Source organism: Protopterus annectens, chromosome 1.part0 (assembly GCF_019279795.1).
Source record: "Protopterus annectens isolate FY-2018-M chromosome 1.part0, PAN1.0, whole genome shotgun sequence".
Classification (NCBI taxonomy): domain Eukaryota; kingdom Metazoa; phylum Chordata; order Ceratodontiformes; family Protopteridae; genus Protopterus; species Protopterus annectens.
In genome coordinates, this window is record NC_056725.1 from 935,084,310 (window position 1) to 935,110,657 (window position 26,348).

Genomic DNA, 26,348 nt, shown 5'->3' on the forward strand with positions numbered 1-26,348 from the left:
CGCTCAAGAGTTTGTAGCTGACGCGAGCTTGGAAGATGGCCAGCTTGGTTCCGAGGTCGGAACCGATACCCATATGTAAGGAATGAATGAGGATTAACAATATCAGATTATATACTACACACTTAAGAATTCCAGACAGCAATGAACACATGCAGATATAATATATCAGAATTTCTCAATCAGATATTATAACTACCCAACATTAATCCAAGGTAGTTCCATGCATTTAGGAGGTTGGGCAGTGAGACATTTCCCTGCAAGTAAAACGGGCTGAAAACAAATAGCTGAAGTGAAATTTAGCTGCAAAGACATATAGCTGAAGCAAATTTACTGCAGGCACAAAGTAGCTCACAGCACCAAGCCCATAGTTTCAGCAACCAAATGCACAGGGGAAATAATGTCTATGGTCCCCAAGGCACCTAGAGACAGCAGAGCATTATGGCAGGCATGAGCAGTAGGATGCCTATTGCAATGAAAATGGAGTGTACAACAAACAATTACTTTATTGTGTATGTGGATCTTTACTCTCTTCTCAATGTCTAGGGATAACTCCCTAAAACACATATAGAAGCAAAAATGTGACTAACAGCAGCACGCAGGATTTCCTCCTTGCTGTAGCACATTTCTACAGGTGTACTTACATAAGCATGTACTGTACAGCAAGCACAGCACACATCAGTTCCCCTTGCACTTGGTTATTGAAACTGTGAGCATGAAAATGCATGCTTCTCTGTTCCTGCAGGGAATATGCAACAGTCATATTCACTACAAGCACTGAGAAGCAAATATGCAACAGTGATATATCCCCTACAGCTAAATTTCACTTCAACAATGTGTCCCCAACCAAATTTGACAGCAGGGAAGTGTCTCGTAGCCTAAGACTAAACTCTATTTCCCCACATGGTTCAACACTCATATTTCACTCTTGGTCTTCAGGCATAATAAAGATTTTAACAACTTTCCCTTTCAATGGTAAAAAAAGTTAAATGAAACCCTATACTTACATACAGAAGAGATTATAAACATTTTTAAGCTTATTTATCTTGATGCAATGCAATGACAACTCATGCCTGCTGAACAGTTAATTAATAACATATTACCAATATTAAGAAATGCTATTTAAAGAGAAACACTAATTTTTGTAATGTACTGGATGATTTTAATGACTTTTTATGGTTAATCCTCCCTTACTTATTCCCATTTCCTTCCTTTCACACACTCTCATTTATTTTGAGCTTAGAAATAAAAATCAAAACGTGAACAAGACTTGCAATTACAATACACATCATAATAATGCTCAAGCTGGTCCGTAAAATCAAATACAGGTACTACTTAAAACAGGCTTCTGAAACATTTTTGTACATGATATTACATCTACAAAAGCAATACTTGATTAATGTGCACAGAAACACAGAACAATTTGAAATTCCTTATGGATTTATTTAAAGTCTGTTTTGTGACAGCCCAAAGCCAACATGATTGTAAACATCAAAATAGACAATTTACAGCGTTACTAAACATTTCTCATCCTAAACGGATGCACATTCTTTTCAGCTGCTTCAATGAAAGCCTGATGCAGTTGTTCCCAAGAAACTATAAAACTAGAAATCTTGTGCCTTCTTTTTGTGATACTGAGTACAATACTTTTAACCAAGCAGAAATACATACATAATTCTTTGTTCAGCAATATCTTCTAATACTTTTGTGAAAAACTATACATTTTGGGGAAAAAAGCTTTATTTGGTCCTGCCATTAAAGACCTTCTACAGATGTGGTGTACATGGTTGTAGTTTGTAAGCCTTTACACAAGACCACCACTGCAATGTGTGTACAGGTCTAAGCATAGAAATATTTTTACTTACACTGATAACGTACAAAAAAATTAACTATGTAAAATGTCAAATTAACTTGTAGCACAAAAAGCTTTAAAAAATGATTGTTTCATCGGCCTTTAAAAAAAAGGAATGCAAGTTAACAATAAATACAATGTGCTTTCTCCATATATTGACATATTTACACAAGTCTTTGGCTTATGTGTTGACGTCTGTCTACAAAGAACTGCAATTGATCCAGCCTTCATTGCACAATGAAAACATTTCAAGCCAGGTACAGAATCGTGACACGAAGTGTACAATGGAGTCACCCGGCATCCGGAGTTCACACATTTCTGTTTCAAAGTAACCATCTCTTATAATGACACAAAACGCAAGAACATGGATAATAGTCACACATGCTACATGTTTGATTTTATGGCATCCCAATGAATGGCTGCGTATACAAACACTGGAGAAATCGATAAATACAAATTGTAACAGGAAATCACTGAAATGTGGCTCAACAGGAACAAAGCACTAAATGTCTGATGCCATCAAAAGACAGAAACAGCTTCTGTTTCAACAACACCCATCTTCATCAGAAAGGTACTTGTGTTTTAAAACCCAGTCCAGCATTAAAAAAATGGTTTCCTACACTTTCTCTCAGCTTGAGGGATTTCTGCAGATAAAATTTTCTGACAACCATTCTTCTATGATGATTCTACATACTCCAATGCAACATCATAGCAGAAGCGATACTGTTCCTAAGGGGAAAAGGATGAAAATAATTAATGTGCATCAAAATACTTCCTAGTTTTGTAGGTGAAGACTTGTACATACTAGCACATTATTCTTCAAGCATTAGTGCATTACATTGTTACTACACAGTTTTCAAATAGATCATCAGCTTTATGTTTTCCAGATCCTTTACCAAAGTTTTTTTCCCTAGTCTTAAGGAACACAGCAGTGTTTCCTAAACAACATACAGGAATATTAGCTTGAAAAAAAACTATCCCGCCGGCAAGAGGAAGTGATAAACTTTCATTAATTCTGTAATCAGTGAAGGCACAGAACTAGGGAATAGTACCCTTCCAACACCCACACTCAGACTTCAATTCCTTCCACGATACGACTTCATTAACCCTCTTTTATGAAAGGTTCACATTACTATGCTTATTGCTCTAGCCTACAAATCTTCCCCTTCCCTCAAAAAAACAGATATTCTGAAGGTTTTGGCAGAAGGAATGTTTGTGTTAAGGTAGGCAGGTTAGGGTTAAGTGAGGACACAGCTGTAATGTAGTGTGTGTTGGTGTGTGTTTTGAGTGTGTGTCTAAGCTGATTAAATTAGTGGTGGTGTTACGGAAAGGATTTTGAAAGGTAAAGTACAGGAATAGGGTTAGCAGATATTAGTAAGGTGGTTCAGGGTTGAGAGAAGCTTGTTGCATCTGTAATGTTTCCTTTTCAGTACACTAGCATAACTAAACAATACTTTATTGCTGCTTTCAAACTTAGAGCCTAAGCCAAATACATAAATTAAATTAGGAAGAGTGACAAAGCACTTTCAATGCTTTATTTAAACTTGCCTTGTTTTATGATTAAGGTAATTATCAAAAAGGTTAGTAGCATCGCTTATTCTGTTCCATAGACTATTTATTTTTTTTTCACCTGTTCGTTTCTTTCTTACCTTTGTGAGTTAATATCTTGGCTAGGTTCTTCTTCTCTAGCAATCTGAAAGTAGTATTTTTTTACAGTGAAATTCTGCATTCAAGGAAGTCTGCGCACCCATGATAATATGCTACTACACTCCATGATGTACCCTGCTGGCTTCATAAGCATGCACATTCCCAGAGCCCACCTATTAGACACAGAGTCAACAACGTTCACTTTCCAGCAAAAAATGCAGATTTTGCACATCATTAACCTAGTAATATAACCATGTATACATGCAAACATGGAGTACACAGCAGGTCACTTACTGCAGGAAGATGGAGGAAGAGTATTTCCTAGTTCATCAAGAAAAATTCCTATCAAAGAAAGTGACACAGTAAGAACCACAGGACAGCATCAGCAGAGAGCACAGAAAGTAGCACTGCAAAGTACAGCTTTCTTAAATGTGGCCCAACTCTCAAATGAGTGTCAGTCTCTAATACACAGTGAATATGTGCACTGAGGACCAACTGGAGGTGATGACCAGAAGGAAATTTCATAAAATGAATACCACTACTACTACTCATGTAGTTGGGTCAAAAAGCAGATAGGTAAGACCATCTGCCTGGAAGTTCACATTCCACAAAGGGAAGGGATACCTCAAAGGAAGGCAGAGGTACAGAGCATATTTGAATAGCATGTGTAGCAGACAAAGGGCCACAATTCTGTTCACTATAACATCATGATGAACTGAGACAGTTTGCATATGCAACGTGACCATGGAATACCTGAGGCTCAAGTCAAACAGGTGTTGAAGATCCATCAGAGATAATCTGCAAGCCAGCCAGCTGAGGTGGTACAGAGCATCACTTCACCCAGACCAGGAAATGTTCCCACTTGGAGACATAAGCCTACCAGCTTTGTGGCAGCTGAAAAAATATCAGAAACCCCTCCCCTGTCAAGAAACCTGGGAGAAGAAATGGACTGCATCAGGAAACAATATGAGGTACTGCTGGCCCCCTTAACCAAGGGGGAAGTCATAAAAATGGACTGGGAGGGGTCTGCTGCACCACGAGGGACCTTAGTACCCAACACCATGCCCCACATCACCAAAATAGGATGAAAAGAACAAATTTTGGTCTTTATTCTATGAAATTTGCAAAAGAAATTGCTGGAAATGGTAATCACAGGAAAGTATGCGGGCTCTCCCACTCCACAGGGGAGAAATTTCATTTACAATTACCTTGCTTATGCTCTGTTGAGCTCAGTGTAAGAGGAAGAGGACTACATTTCTTCCAGGTAGCACCAGAAAGTCATTATCTAGACTGCACATGCCCAGTATACACCATCCAAGCCTCTGTATCCACAGCATTATGACAGGATCAGACAGAGCTCAAAAAATCTGCCAACTTGTTCACCTCCTCTGGTATGAAATATTTTCAATCTGCAGCCCAATGCCATACGAACATCACCTTCCCACACAGGGATATAACTTCCTGCCCCCATATGAAGCGCTGACTGACTGAATCATGAATCAAAAGGCCTGAAGTAAGTTCTTTGTCTATGGCATTCAGGGCTAGATGTAAATGCCTCAGCTTCAACTGGTCAATGCGGCTCCATCCTTTTTCAGAAAGGTAACACTCCTGCTGTGTGTTGTTACCAGCTTGCTACAGTTACAAGCTTGCTGAAGAGCTATTTTTTGGTCCACAACTGAGTCAGGGAAGGCTGCCAGTTTGGGGTACTGCACAGGGTTCCAGATGACATAGATATGGTTTTGTATTAAACAATGTGTGAGAAGAGATGAAATCATTCCCCATTCATGCAAGCAAAGTAATCACAAAAGTTTTGTTCTGTACGTCAAGAAAAGTAATTAATGCTTCATTCTAAAAGGATGTTAAACAAAATAAATGAAAAGTTTAAGTAACTTAGCAGTTTAAAATGCAAAACGTTTTCAAGCAAGTTGCAGATGATGATTTCCTTGCTCACAAAATACACAGGAACACACTAAAAATGCAGGCCAATCTTTTTTAGATGCACAAAAGTAATGTACCATGTTAGAGTAAATTCAGAGTATAACAATCGCCATAGAACACATTCTTTGCATTAAAAAAAGTTATACAAGATAGACACAGAAAATAAGAACGACACACGAGGCTCACTAGAAAGATGTCTATCTAACATCTCAAGGATCAAAAGTTCAATCCTAGCTTCTAGTCACTGTATGCAGTCTGCATGCTCTCCTCATGTTTACATTGTTTTTTTCCAAGTACTCTGTTCTCCCTTTCACCTCACAAAAAAATGACAATTTGCTGCACTCCATTAAAATATTAATATGTTGGCTTTACCCTTGTGGCCTAGGTCACGGCTAGAATGGGTCAAAGGACCAGAAAGACCATTTACCAGCTAAACAAATGATAAAATAACACATACAAATAAAAGAAAACAAATAGCTGTAAAAACAGCATGCCATGTGGTGGACTATGCACTGTATATAACAAGTGCAGGCTCTATCCTGAATGCAGGACACTAATTATACAGTCAAAATCTTCATAATTATGAAGCTACTATGCTTCAGACTCCCAGAAACATCAGCTTCAACTCTGAATACCAAAATATGAATAAATAAAAACAGTTGAAAAAGAAAACATGGCAAATGTCGACAGCAAATTAATGTCTTCCCAAATCCCATTTTTGGCCTGTTTTATAACAGACATTAACAATGCAAAATATTCTGCACTTATTTTTTGAAGCCAAACAGGAATAATCACAAAGAACAACATTCTCAGCACATGAAGTTCATCTCCTAATATGATCCATCAATCATAGCAGCAAACAGCTCAAATTTGCCACTTTAGCAGATACAAAGGGGAGTTGTTTAGGGGGAGGGGTGATTAGTTTAAGGACAACAACTCAGGCATAACAAAAGAATGAAAACTGGCCACTTTAGAAAGAAAAAGGAATAACAGGCACTGAGAATACTGTTGTGTGTGATCATCCCTGTTCGTCTTTTAAGTAGCCACTGAAAAGGAAAAATGGTAATTAAAGCTGACTGACTAAAAGAAAAGAACAGTTGCACAAGATCTTACCATAACCACAGATATCCTTCCGTGAAAACACATGTAAAGTCAATGTACTGACAGGAGCTTAGGGGTTATGATGCAATACTTTAAAGCCAAACACTGCAATTGGGATACCTAGAGATAGACAAAAAAATCAAGATGCTGGACCCATGTGGGCAGACTCTGGAATTACATTTAAAAATATATATAAGAATAGCAAAGGAGTCCAAACGTGGTGTGAAAATGTAGAAAACATCAAGACAAGATGAAATAAACATGTTTTTTTTTTCAGTCTGTGGGTGCTGTTCTCCTTTAGTAAGTGAAAAGCAAGAAATGGTAATTAAACATGACTGACTAAAAGAAAGAAGGGTATATGTGAACCCGATGTAAAGTCAATGCATTGACAGGAGCTAGGGACTATGATGTAATATACTGAAGCCAAACACTTAAGTGTGGAATACCTAGAGGTAGACTAAAAAATGAAGATGCCAGAACCCATGTGGGCAGTCTGTGGAATTACATTTAAAAATCTAAAAAAGTATATAAAGTCCAAAAGTAGTATTAATATATAGGAAACATCAAGACTTGATAAAATAAACGTGTTTTTTTTTTCAGTCTGTGGGCATGGTTCTCCTTCAAGGAGAGCAGCAGCCATAAAGAAAAGTATATTCATAATGGAGATATGAGATTCTGCCAATAGGGATGCCAGCAATTAGAGGTACCGAAAAAAGGCAAGAGCAGATTGGAAGTTACTGGAGAAATCTGGCAAATTAACAAAGGTATTGGGAGCAAACAACTAGAGAAGGAAAGGTAATATAATGGGAAGAGCCCAAGAAGACATTTTGACTGCAGGTTGGAGCCTGCCTTCATTATCAAGTGCCGCCTCACAGTAAGATGTTGTCCTGTTCGATTCTCAGCTAGAGCGTCTTCTACGTGGAGACGTGCGTGAATGGGTGTACCTTCGTTGAAGGTTGTCCGTCAGGGCCGGCAACTCGGCACGTAAAAATCTACTGCCAATCATTAGCAGACCGGAGTTCCGCTGTGGCGACCCCTAAAAGCCGAATGACACAACAAGAGTACAGACAAACAGTAAGGGATAGGGGAATCCTAAGTGAAAGACCTCCTCTGTCAGAGTTTTTAGTGGAGTCTAAAACAGAAGCAACTGTGAAAAAGGGATAATTAGTATGGCATATAATACTCCACAATAACTATAGGAATCAATCAGATGATGTTATAAAAGATTGGGAAGAGAGACTCGCTAAGCAATTCTAAAGGAAACACTGGAAAGATATATGTATAGCTACTAAATATGCATTAAAGTCTAGTAGAGCTCCATTAAAGTCTAGTAGATTTAGGATTTTTGCTTGGAAGCGTTTGCATAGGTATTTTTAGACCCCAACGAATTTTTCCTCAGGTAGATGGTAAATGTTGAAGATGTGATAGGGAAGGAGGTGGTAATTGGGAACATATGTTTTGAGAGTATAAAGATTTGGCAGAATACTCTGTCAGAAACATTGGGTGGCTAAACGGGTGTAACTAAGAAAATATTATTTTTAGGTGGAATACAGGATTTGAATTGCCTAGATGTAATAAGCCCTTAAGTTTAATTCTGATGACTGCCAAAAACAATTACTAGAAAATGGAAATCAAAGTCTAAATCAACTGTATTTGAACTAGTGAATATTGTAACAGAGATTTTTTTTTATTTTAACATTTATTGGTAAAGTCTGACTGGGACAGAGCCCATTTTTCAGTGAAGGCCCAGGGAGAAATGCCCCAGACACAAGAGATAAAAAAGGAAGTGGAATCTTTAGAAAAGGGTAGGAGGAAACTATACTGAAAAAATGGAAAAATAAAAACTGTGGGAGAAATACATGCAGAACAATATTTTTGAGGGAGTGAGGTTTGATGGTAGGAACTGAGCAATTTATGTAATGTTATACTGATGACAATTGTATAAAAGCATGTGTATAATGTATAATGTTTGTAACTGTGAACATTTTAACTTGGTTGCTTTTTTCTCTACATAAACGTATGTGTCTATGTCGTAATTGAGAATTTAATAAAAGTGTTACAGATAGTTTTTTCTCTTACTGTGCAATTTATTTCTGCTTAGTTTATTCTTAAATTTCTCAATATGTTTAGATCTAGTTGGAACAGTTAAGACAAGACACGAATCTTGATAAGAACAGAAATTCTTCTTTGCATAAGCACTTGCTGCATCAGCATTATGGGTAACATAGCTATATGCAAACTTAGAGAGGTCATCATAAAAGTTTAGGTTTGTATATTTGTATTCCTTGAATTTGGTGATATTTGCATCTGAAGGTTTAAAGATTTTGACAAAGAAGTCCGATCACAAACTGGTAACTCTTTCTGTCAAAATCTTCAAACCTTTCAGATGCAAATAGTACATAATACGTATGTGTGCTAAAACATTCACTTAGAGAACATTCTTCCAAGCATGTATAATATACTCAAAACAAGTTTAATGTACTCTGATTTACAAATTTCCCGTTTTGTTAACAATAGTTGTTAAAGTACTACTTAAAAGAGCTTTGAAATACCAGAATCACTTCATGGCTTGTGACTTATCCAAACTATGGAAGTCACCAACTTTCCAAAGTAATCTAAAATTTTATGAAAAACAAACTGCACAGTTTCTTGTCATAACAGAAGCTGAAGCAACAAATGTTGTATCAGGGGTTAAGGTGAGCAAAACGCAAACTCCAACGTCCAACTCTCAATAAATGAAAGTAAACACACTGGATCAGCACCAAAACCACTAGTTTATTAAGTAACAGCGATCTGGTACCTCGGCAATTTTCCTTCAAGGATCACAGTCAAATAATATTCAACCACTTTTATATTCAAACAAACAGCAAGTAATTAGTAATTACACCAGTGAAATAACTGCTCAAAGGTTTTATTCACCAACAAGATTACAATGAATGAAACATCCTTCATTAAAAGCAGAATACCAAATAGAATGATCAATTCTAATTAGTAATTACATCAACTAGATCCACTTAAATAATTCAGCAATTAAATATTAAAGACAGTGTTACCATTCCTAAATACACAAATAAATCCTCAAGGTTTAATGCCAAAGCATAATAATAATATATATAAAAATACATATACATATATAAATATAAAACATATTTTAATATATTTCAATAAATCTCATACTCTCACTAAATTATTTAATTAAATAATGTACAAACATTTAAACAAATTTAAACATTTATTTCCTGATTCAGACCTAAGGAAGATAAAGTCTGATATTTAAAAATTAACTTTGTCTCCAATTCCAACAATTTAGCTATGCCCCCGCTAGGTAATATATATTCATACTACAGTAAGGCAGTTGTTACTGACATCGACTTATATGTATGTTTTATTAGTTAGACATCTTATTCAACTTGCTTATGTTCCACCTGTTTCAACAGGATTTATGCTCAATCTTTTTGTACTGCATTACATACTAACACATTAAAAGATTTATGGGGCAAACCCGCTAACTATATAAAACATACAGTGAATATAAAAATTGTACACGCCCCTGTTAAAATGCCAGGTTTTTGTGATATAAAAAATGAGACTGCAATAAATTATTTCAAAACTTTTCCCACCTTTAATGTAACCTATAACCTGTACAATTCAATTGAAAAACAAATCTGTTAGGGGAAAAATATAAAAAATAAAAAACATGCAATAAGCAAGTTGCATAAGTGCGCACACCCTTAAACTAATACTTTGTTGAAGCACCTTTTGATTTAATTACAACATTCAGTCTTCTTGGGTACACACCTGCCATCAATTAGATTGACTCTGATTAACCCCAAATAAAATTCAGCTGTCCTAGTAGGATTTTCCTGACATTTACACAGTTGCCTGATACAGCAAAACCATGGTTCGCAGAGAGCTTACAAAGCAAAAACGGATCTTACTGTGGAAAGGTATCAGTCAGGAGAAGGGTACAAAAAAATTTCCACAGCATTGGATATACAATGGAACACAGTGAAGACAGTCATCAAAAAGTGGAGAAAATATGGGACAACAGTGACGTTGCAAAGAACTGGATGTCCCTCCAAAATTGATGAAAAGACAAGACGAAAACTGGTCAGGGAAGCTGCCAAGAGACCTACAGCAACACTGAAGGAGCTGCAGGAATTTCTGGCAAGTTCTGGTTGTGTACTACATGTGACAACAATCTCCCATATTCTCCATATGTCTGGACTATGGGGTAGGGTTGCAAGACGGAAGCCTTTTCTTACACAGTAAAATATCCAGGCCCAGCTAAAATTTGCAAAACAATACATTAAGTCTCCCAAAAGCATGTGGGAAAATGTGTTATGGTCTGATGAGACCAAGGTTGAACTTTTTGACACAATTCCAAAAGATACGTTTGGCGCAAAAACAACACTTCACATCACCAAAAGAACACCATCCCCATGGGGAAGTATGGTGGCGGCAGTATCATGCTTTGGTGTTGCTTTTCTTCAGCTGGAAATGGGGCTTTAGTCAAGGTGGAGGGAATTATGAACAGTTCCAAATACCAGTCACTTATGGCCCAAAACCTTCAGGCATCTGCTAGAAAGCTGAAGATGAAGAGGAATTTCACCATTCAATATGACAATGACCCCAAGCATACATCCAAATCAACAAAATAATGTTTTCACCAGAAGAAAATTAAAGTTTTAGAATGGCCCAGTCTGAGCCCACACTTAAATCCAATAGAAAATCTGACAGACTTGGAGCACTTTTGCAATGAAGAGTGGGCAAATATTGCCAAGTCAAGATGTGCCATACTGACAGACTCCTACCCAAGAAGGCTGAATGCTGTAATTAAATCAAAAGGTGCTTCAAAAAAGTATTAGTGTAAGGGTGGGCACACTTGTGCAACCAGCTTATTGTACATTTTTTATTTTTTTATATTTTACCCTAACAGATTTGTCTGTTTTTCAACTGAATTGTACAGGTTATAGGTCACATTAGAGAAAAGTTTTGAAATTATTTAATGTGGTCTCATTTTTGTATATCAAAAAACTTGGCATTTTAACAGGGGTCTGTACCCTTTTTATATGCACTAGATTTAGTCAGCCTAGTAATTAATTTAAAAAAAGTCTTTAGTTATACGCAAGCTATCCGCAGCCCCTGTACATACACAACCTTCAAAGGACAGGTAGACAATTTGACAACACTGTTAAAAAAATTTTGCTGCTTATCTATGAATTGACCTCAAGCATTTTTTTTCACAATTGTTCCAGATGAAGAATTTTTCTTAAATCTAAACAATGATTTCTGCTGAGAAATAGGGATAAAGCCTTGACTACTCCCAGGTGACCACAGTTTAATTGGCAGCTCAGATGCCTGCTCGAGCTGGCATGGGGCAGAAAAGGAATGAGGAGGAGGGTCCTGCTCACATCACTTCTCAAAGGATGTGGGATGGGCAGCACATGCAGGAGACATGCTCTGGTGTACAACAGGGTCATAGAGGGGTGCTGTATGTAAGGGGGAGCAGGGTTTTCATTGCATTACACAATGAACCCACTGACCACTTCTCCTTAGACACTACAGTATTAGCAAATGTGAGAACACACTCACATGCGCATGCATGCATCCAGAAATCCTGATCCTTACTAAACAGATGGCAGCTCCTGCACCTAGTATTCCTAGCTCTCACCACAATGAATTAGCCATAGAGATTTTGTGCCGGGAATGAACTGGCTCATAATGGCAAACAGGAGATGTGAACTTGATGGTCAGCAGAGGGACCAGAAAAAAATATACAATTGTCTATAACAAACCTGCATTAAACTATAATGTATATAAAAATACTGGCAATCTATGAGTGAAATAAGGCAGACAGGGATGAGAATTGTAGAGATACTACCACACGTCTAAGAACTTGTAAGGTACAATAACTCTAATACCTGCACACAACCTTACTATCTTTACTCCTTATGTAGAACTAAATGTTACTACATAAAGTAATACAAGGAGTCAATAATTTATTTTCATCAAAAAGGCATAGGTATACCTCTCAACCTGGAATCGTCAAAAATCTAGACAAAGGCCCATGAAAAGTAGGTACAACTGGCCAACAATCTGTACGCTGATTAACAAAATTTGCATGCATAATTAACCCTGTCCACTCTAACTGAATTGCAGGATACCAACTTTTAAATTCAAACTGAAGTTAACCAATTTTCTTAAGCTGACACTACTTCAGAAATGATTACTCATATTAGTTCTTAGTGGTGCTGCGGTAGCGTTGTCACCTCACAGCAAGACGTTGTCCCGTTCGATTCTCAGCTAGAGCATCTTCTGTGTGGAGGCATGCGTGAATGGGCATGTCTTCATTGAAGGTTGTGTGTCAGGGCTGGTAACTCGGCACGTAAAAATCCACTACTAAACATTAGCAGACTGGAGTTCCACTGTGGCGACCCCTAACAGGGATAAGCCGAAAGACACAACATTAGTTCTTTAGAAGTATTTTAATGTCACACACACACACACACACACACACACACACACACACACACACACACACACACCACCTCTGTTTACATGCCATGCCAGTCATCCTTCTGTCAGTTAATAAACAGGTCAGGTCAGCCAACAGTTAAGTATTGTACAAATCTTTGCTTAATTGTTTGCTGGGAGAGTGTAACTACCACTATCCTTTCACATGAAGGAATGTATCTTTTGCTGCAGCCTATCTAAATATAATCCTCTCAGATGGCATCATGGCACGTTTACAACACATTTATCTGCTTATTTACTTTTTTGCCATGCTTTAGAGCCAGGTTCAAAAGCTACTAACACAGTAAAAAGTGTGCGTAAGACCAGGATCCAACCCTATCCCCATCCCGGTGTTTTTTCTGTCTTATGTGCCATTTCCTATTCCTTCACCATTAGTTCACACCCTATGTGTGTTCATTCACAGTCTCTCCACCACCTTTGTGTGTGTACCACCCTATCTGTATATGTTAGTGTTCTGTATTTGTCTGCCCCTGCTACCTGACCATCTACTTCTGTCCTATCCACAGTTATTCCTCACTGCTGTCCCCAGCTACACCTCCTCTGTGACACTTACAAAAGGGACTGTTCTCACCAAAAATTCCTCTTCCTACTATCACCTTTCATAATGTATGGATGTTCCTGTCTGCCTGCTGCTCTCTACTTTCCTACTTCCTTATCTGTCCCCATTCTCCCCATCTGCATGATGAATAGGGTTGTCGCTTTGTCGTGTACATCCCCATTGAGGTATCTATTGGCTACTATCCTGGCTAGAGCTGGATGAGAGTTGGGAGCTACATGCATCACTGCAATATATGTATAAACGCCCATTAATCAGCCACACTTTTGTGCACTGTGCCACTGTCTTATCAGTTGTGTGTGCCACTGTAGTTCTTAGTTCTGTTCTTGCCACTGTACACCCTTTCACTGTTTACACAGTTATCACTGTGCCTTTTTTGTATACAGTCCTTTGCTTGGTATGCAGCGACCTCCTTGAAAACTAGTAGTGCACAGGCATGTAGCGGTATGAATCACAGCTGTATATTTGCAGGACAGAGAGTTGTCTAATGGAAGAAAGAATGGGGAAAGTCAGACAGAAGTAATAGATGGGAAAGGACATAGTGTTCTTCATGAAGATACAAATGAACCTAATAATCAAAATGGCAAAAATGCAGAAAAGTACCAAAATGAATACTGAAAGAGAAAAAATTATGTGTTAGCTAGACAAGAAAAACTGAAACATGCTAGGAGAAAAATGTATCTGAGTGTGGTTAGTGGAAAATGCATCTTTGAATCAAACCAAAGGGTTTATTTATTTATTCTTATTTGCAGTTTATTAAACAGGTATGTGGGCTGTTGACCTTACCCTTTTTAGACATAAATGGGCTCAAAGAGGAGCAAAATACAATAGATAAAGAAACACTGCAGAACACATAATACATATATACATAAAGACAACGAAAGATACAAAGTTATAAACAATGATTTAAATCACTATAATACACAAAGCTAGCAGCTACTGTATTGACTATACACATTATTTACAAGCAGTAATCAATTAAACATGGTCTAGGCTATCAAGAAATATAAGCTAATATCTGACTGCAATATATACATTGTTTAAAAGCTTGTAAGCTAAATTAAACATTGTTTCGGGGTATATAAGTATCAGAACCATAACAGTCAGATATGGTATCATGCTCATAGCTCTAAATCTGGTAGCACATAAAATCTGGACAAAGTCAAAAATTTATTTATTTATTTAACATTTATAAATCCAAAAACAAATGATGCTGGGGAAAAAAGAACCACTGGTGTGTAAAAGCAGATAAAGTACGCGAAAGCGCTCATCTGAGTTTTATTCTTTACATTAAACTACGATTTGGATTTACCTCGATCGAAGAAGCTATATGTGAAAGCGCTCATTTGTGTTTTATTCTTTACATTAAACTACGATTTGGATTTACCTCTGCTACGTACCACTGGCTGTATTTCTCATTTTTTACTTCTGGAATTTATTTAACATTTGTTTACATGGGAAAGTCCAACTTGGAACAGAGCCAATTTTCAGCAGAGACCCAGGGTGAAATGCCTCAGATATGTCTTTGTAACATGGGAAGAAACCGTAGTACCCAGAGGAAACCTACACGGATGCATGGAGGACACATTCAGACTCCACACAGAAGACACCCCAGCCAAGAATCAAACTGGAGAACCTCTTGCTGTGAGGTTAAAATGCAACCGCTGCACCACTATGCCATCCTAATAATGGGAGGACAATGTCCCAAAATAGGGACAAATTTAAATATTGTTCTTATAAACTTAAAAAAAACTGCTAGAATAATAGGTATTGTGCTACCATGCATTTTCTGAAGGCTACGAAGTCTGAAACTCAAATTCCTGTCATTATTTAGTGAATTCAGTCCTCACTGATTTGCCACAGAAATCCACAAAAACTAAACTTTTATGAGAAACACACCAAAAATACGGGGAAAAAATCTGTACAGTTGAATGGTACGAGTACTCTACCAGTGCTATGGCCAACTCCAACAAAAATTTCCCACGTGCCGTTACCGCTTACTGGTAGCAGGGGTTTTAAACTGGGGCTACTCGTAACAGTTTGTTTTTGTTTGCTACCTTCATTCTCTGTTATGGGGCTATTTCAATAACCATACAGACTGCTTAATTTCCTTCCTCTGAACTGCAAGAAATTTCACTTTGAGGGAGCTGCTGCCTCAGTAACAGCGAGTCGTACAATAGTTACCCACTCAAACAAACAAAATAAGTATTCGCTTGGTGGTTCATTGCAGACTACAATGAGAGAAACCCCCAAGGCGTGTGAGATGACAGGATGTCCAGTCCCAAAAAAATAACATCACAGTATAAGTCGATATCTAGTAGGTTAGTAACTTTGCCCTAGAGCACCAAAGTAATGCTCTATTTTATAAACAGAGATACAGACGTGTCCATGCCTCAAATGTTATGCAATGCTTGGCTTATTTTGTATGCCTCGTAAAAAAGGTTAACACCAATAAACTTGTATAGTTCAGCCTTTGTGCTCAAGTGACACATTTGGGATTCTAGCCTGAGTGCTATAAAGCTTTACTCATACCCCTAAACTATCCCAAATTTTGGCTAAAGTTAAGCTCAGTCCATTCTAGTACATCTTAGAAAAGGCGATTTGGGGAAGGCAGCAGATTGTTCAAGGGATCAAGTAGTGGTAATTCCTACTTTTACCAAATGTAGTAGTATTTACCTCAAAATTGGATGTTAATTAATGTTTTCTTACTGCAAAAGTCTCTCAAGTCAACAGCTCTAATTTAAAGTAATTGTCACAGACTGACTCCGACTTGTTTGTTCCATTGCTCCAGACAATGGAAATAGGGATGGGGCGAGGTTTGTAAAACCAAAATTGCAGTTATATGAAGTAAAACATGAGCATCCTTTCCTCACAGATTAACAAACATCTCATACTCATAATTAATCCTTATGAAACACAACTTTTGTTAAATTAAGGTCCATCTCACAATATACCTCATCCTCAAGACAGTGCATCATCCCCAACCCCTTCACTCTCTTCTTCCAGGAAGAGAAAATCCATACAGCTTATTCTTAGTTTAATTAAAACAATCAAAGCCACCTGACTCATGCTGCATAAATATGTCTGACCGTAGTTGATACAAGTTCAACTGCAAGCTGTAGCACAATCTTTTTGATTCGATTCCTTTGCTGCAGACAGTAACTACTACGCAATGCATAGGCCGTAATGGCATTTTTAAAAATTTTGTTTTCACTTACTTGGAGGTCGAGCCACCGGAGAAGGTAAATCTTCTCATCCTGTTGCAGACACAGGTGGGCACTGCTGGACTCTGCAGCAGAAGTTTAGAATCGGATTCAGTCAGATCAGAAGAAAAGGAAGTGTGGAAGGGAAAATTATATTTGTAATATGCACAGTTTTGTACACAGCTCCTCCACTTGCTGCTGCTGGCTTCCTACTGCTGGTATTGACGAGCAGTTACAGAGTTGGCCGATTGAGTCTGATAGGCTGCAGTCTGCCTCACAAAGCTGATGTCATCACTCACACTCCCGTCCGATGATGACATTGTGGGATACAATGGTAATGCATGGTGATGTCAGCAGGGACTATAAACTTAAAAAAAAAAAAAAAAAAAAAAATATGGTAAAAAAATCAGGAAATGAGGGGACCACTCAGGAATTCGTGGCACCCCAATACTTTGCCCTCAAAACCAGTGAATACCGAGGAATTCACTACGGTTAAGAGGCATGGGCATAGGCTACAATACCAGCTCTGTGGCACAAAGGTATAAAAGCACTACTGTGATACAGATGATCTATGATTGATAAATGGCTTGGGACGTTGGACATGCTGAGGAGGGGTGGGTGAGGAATACACGACCTGCTTCGGCCCACTCACCTGGGAGGGAAGGCTGTGGTGGCTTATTATATGGTGACCTGATGAGCAAGAGGTATCCCATGTTGGAAAACACCTCCATCACATGCACAGGCAGTCCCTTCTGCTATGATGTTGAAGCCCAGGTCACCAGCCAGAGTAGGGTTAGGCAAAATCAACAAAAATACCTAATGGCTGTCAGGATAATAACTCCAGGATAGTCTCTTGCATCACAAAATTGAATGAGATGGGAACATTGCTCTTCCCTGAGGAATGAATGGGCTAAAAGATCAGAGGGAGCAGATGGTCAGCACACTGGGGTAAAAATACATACATACACACACATACATATAGAGTATGCATATACACACACACACACACACATATATATAAACATATAAACAGAAATCATATATAATCAATACGTTTTCACTATTTGCTCATGAAGAAGTAAATGTATGAGTACCTTTTTAACATATTCAATATGCTTGACAATGATGTGCAGAGGTCCTGAAGATAAACTACTTAAAGTTCAGTCTGCATTATACTTAAGAAAAAATATTAAGTTAGTATTATATATTCTAAGGGGTAATGGATTTGGAAGGTCTACAATTTTTCCAGTTTTGCAAAATAATTTACATTTTTTTTAAACATTATACAAATGTTACTGGCCTTATTATTCAGATACAAGATCCGCCTTATATTACACCTCTAGCCTGTATGTAATCATTATGGCCTAAATCAGTGAAATGGAAGTTGACATGACAGATGATGATGCTTTTTTCACAATGTTTTCATTTTTATTTACTTATCTGTTTATTTTTATCTGTATGATAATTAGGTATGCACACTGCACACAAGTGTCCAGTTTTCAGAGACAACCTTCATTTTGCATACATTTACTTCAGCTGCATATAAATATGCAAACAGAAACAAAACACATGAAATATAGGTTTGACTGTGATTTTTATGTTCTGAGTAATGTGCCCCACCATCACGTTCTACAACTTAGAACAGGTTTTGTTTTTCTAAACCTGTGGCTGTCACAGGTTTAAACTGCCAATTCTTCAAACTTACTCAGATGATGGGCAGAACTTCAAAACCACAGATTAAAATAGATTATAGCCACCTTTCACAGTACTGTAGAAATCTCTCACTTAACTAACACTACAAGGTGCCCAAACTGGAAGACTGACAAAAATGTTCAGAGCATAAAGCAAAGCATAACTAACAGCTGGAATTAAGAGATACAAGTTGCATCGAATGATACAGTACTAATAATCAATTAAAAAGTGTTCAATAAAAAGTTGTAACCAGGGAATTCCTACTGAGAGATGCCTGCATACAGAAAAAAAAAACAAAAAACTAACACTTCCCTAACTCTGTTTGAGGCAATGACGGTTAAACATCACTTCAGACTGTATTGTCTTGTATTGAGTGTACTGGTGGTCATTAGTAAAAATGCTGCAGCCTGTGTAATCTCGTGCACAGCACACGTGAGTACTGTCTACCCGGCTTAATGCGGATATGGTGAAAGGAGATCTACAAGAGTTTACCATGCAAACTGCCCTTAACTCAGCAAATGCAAAAAAGAAACCGGAAGAACCTACAAAAGACTGCAGCACTGGTTTTCTTGGTTTGCTGCTTACAACAGCTGCTTCTTATGGCATTCAAAACGGATCTGTGTATTTCCTGCCTGATGTACTCATATAAACACACACAATGAAGTGCAGACATGCTTTGCACACATGCCCTACACAGGCCTAATGACAAAAGTCTGTTCTCCTCCATTACATATGTCTGCTACTGGAATGTGCACTACGACAACCAGTTCAGGCCACTGATTTACTTACCAGGGTTTCCACCATATTTGTCTTGTTGTTTCGGAGAGTCTTCACAGCATGAAACACATCTACAAAATTCTGTCGTTTGATCATTTCGCATACAATATTGATGGCACAAAACATTCCACTACGGCCACCTCCATTTCTATAGGAAAAAAAGAAAACAGCAGCCATATTACGCAGGTTATCCCAATTAAGCTGCCCATATTAGAAATCTCTTGCTATTATTTAGTAGAGCTACTTTTATTTGAAAACAATTGCCATTTTATGATCACAGTTTTTAAGTACAGAGAATCTCTAAAACTTTGTTTCTTTTCATAAATAAAACTCATAAATCAGAAACCAGGATAATTAAACACCTTGCTCTTTTACTCTTAGTCAACCCCAGGAGTACAGTGTTCATACTGTGGCAGCTGCTACTTAATATATAAGGTGAAGTGTAACAGTGTCCAAGTGGCAAAAAAAACCCATCAGAATACAAAGGCTCTGAATTCAGAGTGAAAAACACGCTTTTGCTCCTGGGTAACCAGCCATCTACAAGATTTAAATGGAAGAAGAAACTCATGGACAAGATACTAACATCTAAACCAAGGCAAACATGCCATAAATTAAAATCTGCATAGTAAAGGCTGACACCCTCTCACTTTGATGAGAATATGTCTGGGTCATAAATGCACAAATGAATTCCAGCAAGAAATCTTCTGATGTACCCTCAGAAACCGAAGCTCTAAGAATATGTCATTCAGTAAACTTGTACTTGAATAGCTCTGTCCCTGCACACTACGTTTAAAATTCAGCCTTAATTTCAATTTCACAATGAAGTGAAAAAGCGCCTGTGCCAAGTGACATCATGATAGCAGTGTGAGAAAATTCTTAAGTGATAAATAAACACAAGTCCATCATCACAAGAGGGCTTACCAGACCAGATAAATTGTAGCACCTGTTCAAGTAATGTGCCCTAGTACTGTCCTCAACAGCTCTTGTAACCATGCTAATTGGTACACAAAGAGAAGCTAGAAGCACAATGTGCACAGCCACTGCAAGGCTTACAACATATGTTTTCCTTTTTGACTTTGCTATGATCCACAGGCTTGCAACTATGACTCTGGCCTGCAGGATGATGGTTTCTATCCTGCTGTCTGGAGGAAGGCCCTGCAGAAAACAAGTATCGTGAAAGACTCAATTTAGTGCAGACGATAAGAAGGCATAATGTAGGATTATGTCAGACAGTGGCAATCACGTTAACCAAAACACATGGAAAATGTTATTCAGAATCTGAAGTCAGTTTCCTGGAAGAATCAACAAGCAATCTTCCTGTGAGGGATAACACAAAATCTCAGAAAATGTTGCCTCCTCAGATCTGGAACACCAAAAGACAAGTTCTACACAATTTCACTTAAGCTCATATGTACTTACTAGGTTACTGATGTGTGAGGAACTGAAGAAACCTAGCCCTGCATTCCCCATGGTAATTATTGGCTCTTATATTTTGCAACAGGAGTCTCTGAAGACTGGCTGCACAAGTCCACATTGGGTACTTGTGTGTTTCCCTGATCCATTACAGCCACTGGTGATAAACCAGGGGTGAATTTGAGGTTACCCATCCACTTATACGAATTACATTTGAACAGAGAAAGAGAAGTAACTCTGTTTTATATGGGGGGGAAACCAGTTCCACAGAAACCATATTCTCTGTGATACATACCTATCCCTCCAGTATATTCTGTTAATCTTGCAAAAGAGATCGAGGTCCCATCCGTGGCTGTTCCTGACCCCACTGGACTTCTACATGTGTAATATGTCTGATAAAAAATGGGTCTATTGAGGCTGTATATGTGAAGCAGAGGTCACTTCTCAGTAATCTATACAACACCAAGAGGAGAAACAAGGCTTTGAGAGTGTCCGCACAGTTTTTATGATGTAGGTCCTTGATTTTTTTTTTCAATGAAGAAGCACTGTTGTCACCCCAGTTGCAACAACTGCTTCAAAACGTACATATTAAAGGAACATTATACTCTATGAACAGACTTAATAAGTGCGGAGTACAGAGGAACAATCACATCTCTGGATCTGGAAACCATACCCTTTCCATATAAGCTGTTCGAAGAAAAGAGGTGTTTCTTACAATAGTGGATACATGGTGATCAAAGGACAGTTCATTGTCTATGTAGATGCCCAAATTTCTAACTATGAGATCAGTTTTCAAGGGGCTATCGATGTGACAATTAAAAAAAAAAAAAAAAAGGAGTCATGCTTGCTGAAGGTCATGATTATACATTTCTTGGCATTCAGTTTCAGTCCATGATTTTGTCATAAACTATTTATTTGAAACAGGCTGTCTGATAGGATCATGGTGTGATTTGGGGAGTTTATAGTAGCAACATTTTTGCAGTCATCTGAAAACTTGGTCAGCAAAAATCCCTTAACATAATCTTTGACCTATGAGAAGTAAATGCCAAAGAGAAGGGGCCCAAGGACTGAATCAAGGGGCATGTCCCTAGAGACAGGTCATTTGGAGGCGGTACATCGTTCACCCTCAATTCCTGTTTACTAGTTATTAGCCAAATTGCTATCCACTAGGTTACAAAGGGATTAACATTTAAGTGGGAGAGTTTATATACAATGCCTGTGTATGGTATGCTGCTGAATGCCTTTGCAGTCTGCACTGATAGGCCCTTACTCATTGCCTCAGTGACTTTTTTGAAGAAGTCAACCAGGTTAAGTTGGGATGACCTGCTCTTGACAAATCAGAACTGGGTTGTGTCAAAAGGCTGCAAGTCACATAAGTCTCTACTTATTAGTCACATAATGATTCTTTCCACAGCCTTGCAGATGAGGTTGGTTGGGTTTTTGGGTCTGTAATTACTTGGTTCCATTGCAGCCCCACCTCTATGCAAGGGAATGACTGTTGTTGTCTTACATGCATGCTGCACAAATCCTGTTTTGAGGTTCATAGGACAATACTAGGCTATTGGCCCAGAGGCCCTTATAACTCCAGCCAATCATTTTATCAATGTTTCCGTGTTCCCACAAAAATCAGTACCTGTTTCCACTGTCCAGCAGGGACACAGGTGAGATCCCAGTGGTGAATTTTCTGTTTCCCATCCAGTCTTCCAGCTCCCTCTAAAAGAGTGTTACTGAGGTACTCTGCTTGACATGGAGACAGAGTCTATTCCCCAGATGGAGGAGTCTTTGGAACAGAAATCTATTCCACCAACAAGTTCTATTAATGTCACAGACTAGGTTGAGGCCTTGTCTGTGGGCTTCTCAAGTGGAGTTTGACTTCTGGATATGCAGCAACGTCATCCAGGCTGGGTCTGAGATGGCCTTGTATGCCAGACACAGGTCAACCCTGAGTGGTCTGTATGAGACTAAGTAGAGGGACAGGGATTTTAGCCTATCTGTATACGATAGGTGTTGGTGACCCTGGATTTTCCTGGTCAGGAACCTCTGTGGTCTCTCCAGCTGCTGCATGTGCCTGGCAAAGTACATGCCGAAGGGGGCACTGTACTCGACAATGGGTCTGATAAGGGAGGAGTACAGGGATGTTATAACCTCCTTGTTCTTGGATGAAATACCCTTACTTATGAGGTGGGCCATGTAGAAAGCCTTCCATACAACGGAGGCAATGTGGTGGTCAAAATTCAGGTTGCTATCAACCTGGGTGCTCACGTCTCTCATGGCTGATTGCATGCTTAGTATGTTATTACAGTGATAATTAGTGGGGATGCCATTTTCCCCAAAGGGGATAATGATGCATTTCTTGGCATTCAGTTTGAGGCCATGCTTCTGGCACCAGTCAGTAGTTTGGGTAAAGCCCTCTTAGTGGATGGTCACATCACTAAGAGAATTTAAGATGGCGCCCAGCTTGCAGTCATCTCCAAACATGGTCAGCCACAGACCACTGGTTTTAGCTTGCACCTCAGAAAAGTATATCCCAAACAGTAGAGGCCCCAACACTGACCCTTGGGGGTATGCTGCTCATTACAGGTCTACTACTAGAGGTGGCTTCCCCTATTTTGACTGAGTGGGTTCTATCAGTGAGCCAGTTAGCTACCTATCTGTTAACACATGGGGTGACACCTAGCTGGGAGAGTTTATCTATTATGCCAGAGTAGGGAATGGTGTCAAAGGCTTTGGCTAGGTCAAGGTAGGCAGTGTGCGCCGTCTTCCTCTTGTCCATGGCTTTGGTGATTGTTTCAAAGAAGTCAATCAAGTTTAACAGACATGATCTCCCTTTGACAAAACCAAACTGCGTGAGATCAAGCGTTTGGAGGTTGTAACTGTCCTTGTTTATAAGGTTCATGATAATGCATTCCATGGCCTTGCAGATCAGACTAGTTAGGCTGATGGGCCTATAACCTTTGTGTAGAGGGATGTCGGTGGCTTGGCTGTCCTCCATTCGATTGGGATGAAACCAGTGCTCAGGCTTAGGGTGCCTAATGGTGCTGAGAGCTTATACCTCAGTTCATGTCAGATGCAGCCAGGAATTTTGTGTCAGGTTCCATGGAGGCTGTATTTTTTGCCTTTCAGAGGGCATTAAAGACCTGCTCCCTAGTGATGAGGGGAGGGGGGCAGGTGCTGGGGATATATCAGTTTAATGATGGGGCAACCAGGGGTGGGGGGGCGGTGAAGTTTTCACCGAACCTGTCTGCAAGCAGTTGGCTATATCTACGGCATTTGTTTACATGGTGTTCCTGACCACCAGTTCAGACCAGATTTGGGTGTTACCTTTCCGATTGCGGACGTATGTGAAGAAGGCCTTGTGATTGTCCTTAGTGGATATGGCCAATGTGGACTTGAAGTTAGACTTGGAGGATTTCACCAGTGACTATATTTGCTTTTTCAGACAAAGGACAGATTGCTTCCAACTTGGCACCTGCTCCTTCTTGGTCCTGGACAGCAATTTTTTCCTTCTAATATAGAGTCATATTGCTGCTGTCCTCCACACAGGTTTACTCTTTATTGAGGAAGATGAGCTGGACCGGTCAGATATTGCAGAGTCCATGCAGCTATGTAGGTGCTCATATAGTTTTTTGGTGTAGGCTTGGACATTAGTGCTAGTTCCAACTGAAAGGACAGTGGCTGTGAAGCTGCTTATACCTGCTCTCAAGAGACTGCAGTCAGCTTTGGAAAAGTTTTATGTTCGACACTGGCAAGGGGAGGATCAGAAGAGATGGTGACTTCAAAAGTGATCACTTTATGGTCAGATCTTGCCAAGGAGGATAACACTGTAGGGGTGCTACAGTGGCTATTCATGTTGGTCAGTACCAGGCCCAGGATATTTTCACCTCTTGTGGGGAGTGTCGACCAGCTGATCCAATGCACTGACAAAGTTGAGGAATCTCTGGGCATTTGTGTTTTGGCTAGAATAGGTCTTCCACTCTATTTTTGGATAGTTAGAGTCACCCAGAATCAGGGTAGAGGGTTGAATCTTGATGGATTCAAGTAAGTCCATATAGGTGGAGTGGGCATCTTGAGTTATGGTTGGGGGTCTGTAGCTAGCTATGATTTCACTACGTGTTTTGTCAACAGTTAACTGCACTTGGAATGTCTCCTGTGTGTCATACTGTTTGACCACCCTGGAGGTGTGTATGTCTTTGATAAATATTGAAACTCCACTTCCTTTGGCTTTGTAGCCCTCCGTTTGGGGTATGAAAGTATGGCAGGATGAGTAACCTAGTAAGGCTGGGGTGCTCTCCACAGCTTTTTACCTGGTTTCAGTGACTGTACAAATATAAGCATACTCTAAGGTGAGGAATGCTTGCAATGAGTGCAGTTTCATGCTAAGACTCCTAGCGATTAAGCAGCATGACCTTTAAATTTCGTTAAGAATTTTTCACGTTGGTAATTTTGCCCTCATGACTTTGCCTAAAAGAGGCAAGAACCTTTGCCAGAAGGCTGAAGCCCAGGGGAGACAGATGAAGGACATCTCTGGCAAAGTATTGTGGCCTGTCCTCCCAGGCTGTCAGGTACTGCATCCACTTGGAATGACACCAGAAACTAAGACAGTTGTTAAAGTCCGTCATTTTCTGTTTGTATTGAGGCATCATTCTGGGTGATGGAAGGATGCTGCTTAAGGCTAGGGACATACCTGCCTGGGCACACCTATTCAGCAATGTCAATCATGTCTCTCTTCATACAGTCCAGAGAGGTATGTCTTAAGTCATTCACACCAACATGGACTATGACAGAGTCATAACAGTACCTGTTGCTAACAGACTTGAGTGCATGCATGATATGGCAGACTAGCACCTGACAAGCAATTTACCGTGGGTTTCTCCTTGTCTAGCCGAGTGAGGGGCACATCTGTGTGTCTCACTATAGAGTCTCCTATGACTAATATATTGGGTTTGTTGTTGGGTCTTACAGGCTGTGAGGCACAGGCGTGTATACTACGTCTGATGCTTAGTACTGTGGGTTGGGATGTGTGCATGTGTTTTTGCCTTGGAGGACTCTTTTGTTTAGGTATGTTTTTGTTGAGAACCTCCGAATATATAGGAGGGTGTTGTAGAGGTGTGGGTGGTGTTGGAGATGTAGTGTTTGTGCAGACAACCTTCTCAGTGCCAGATGTACAGATGTACTGGCTTGTGATTGAGACAGCAAGGATTCTAAGTTCTTAATGTAACTGCATCACTCATATATTGTGTTCTTATGTGGTAGCAGTAGAGGGTTGTCTGTGTACATGAGGCAGTTGCTACACACTCAGATGTCCATATCAACCAGACTAGCAGGAGAAACCTTAGGAAATTGTCTGTCCATGGTTGTCAGAATCTCTGGAAGAGAGGTCAGGGATAGTAAAGTGTGTACTACCTGAGGAGAGTACTTACGGTGTGAGTATGGCTGGATAAAACCAATACAGTAGCTGCAAGGGAGGGCCTCACTTACACGGGAGAGCTGGTAAGGGAAAAGAAAATGTAGTTGAGATACCTGCAAAGGTTTAAAACAGCACAGCGGTGGCGCACGATGTGCAAACAAGAGTAAACCCACACAAATGCAGAGTTTAAATACTACAAAAATAGAAACACTGGAAATGACCAATCAA

The 26,348-nt window shown here is 39.2% G+C and overlaps 1 protein-coding gene across 17 annotated transcripts in view; it reads right to left on the reverse strand.

The window, feature by feature from the left end:
• Positions 1–1,419: 1,419 nt before the first annotated feature.
• PTPRK (protein tyrosine phosphatase receptor type K) overlaps positions 1,420–26,348 on the reverse strand; it is a 3,469,591-nt gene continuing 3,444,662 nt past the window's right edge. For all 17 annotated transcript variants that reach the window (XM_044064217.1, XM_044064183.1, XM_044064208.1 and 14 more), the window contains 2 exons: positions 19,313–19,448; positions 1,420–2,578 (listed from right to left, as the gene is read on the reverse strand). In XM_044064217.1, the coding sequence (XP_043920152.1) occupies positions 2,525–2,578; positions 19,313–19,448 (190 nt within the window). In that variant the 3' untranslated portion in view covers positions 1,420–2,524. The remainder of the gene's footprint in view (positions 2,579–19,312; positions 19,449–26,348) is intronic.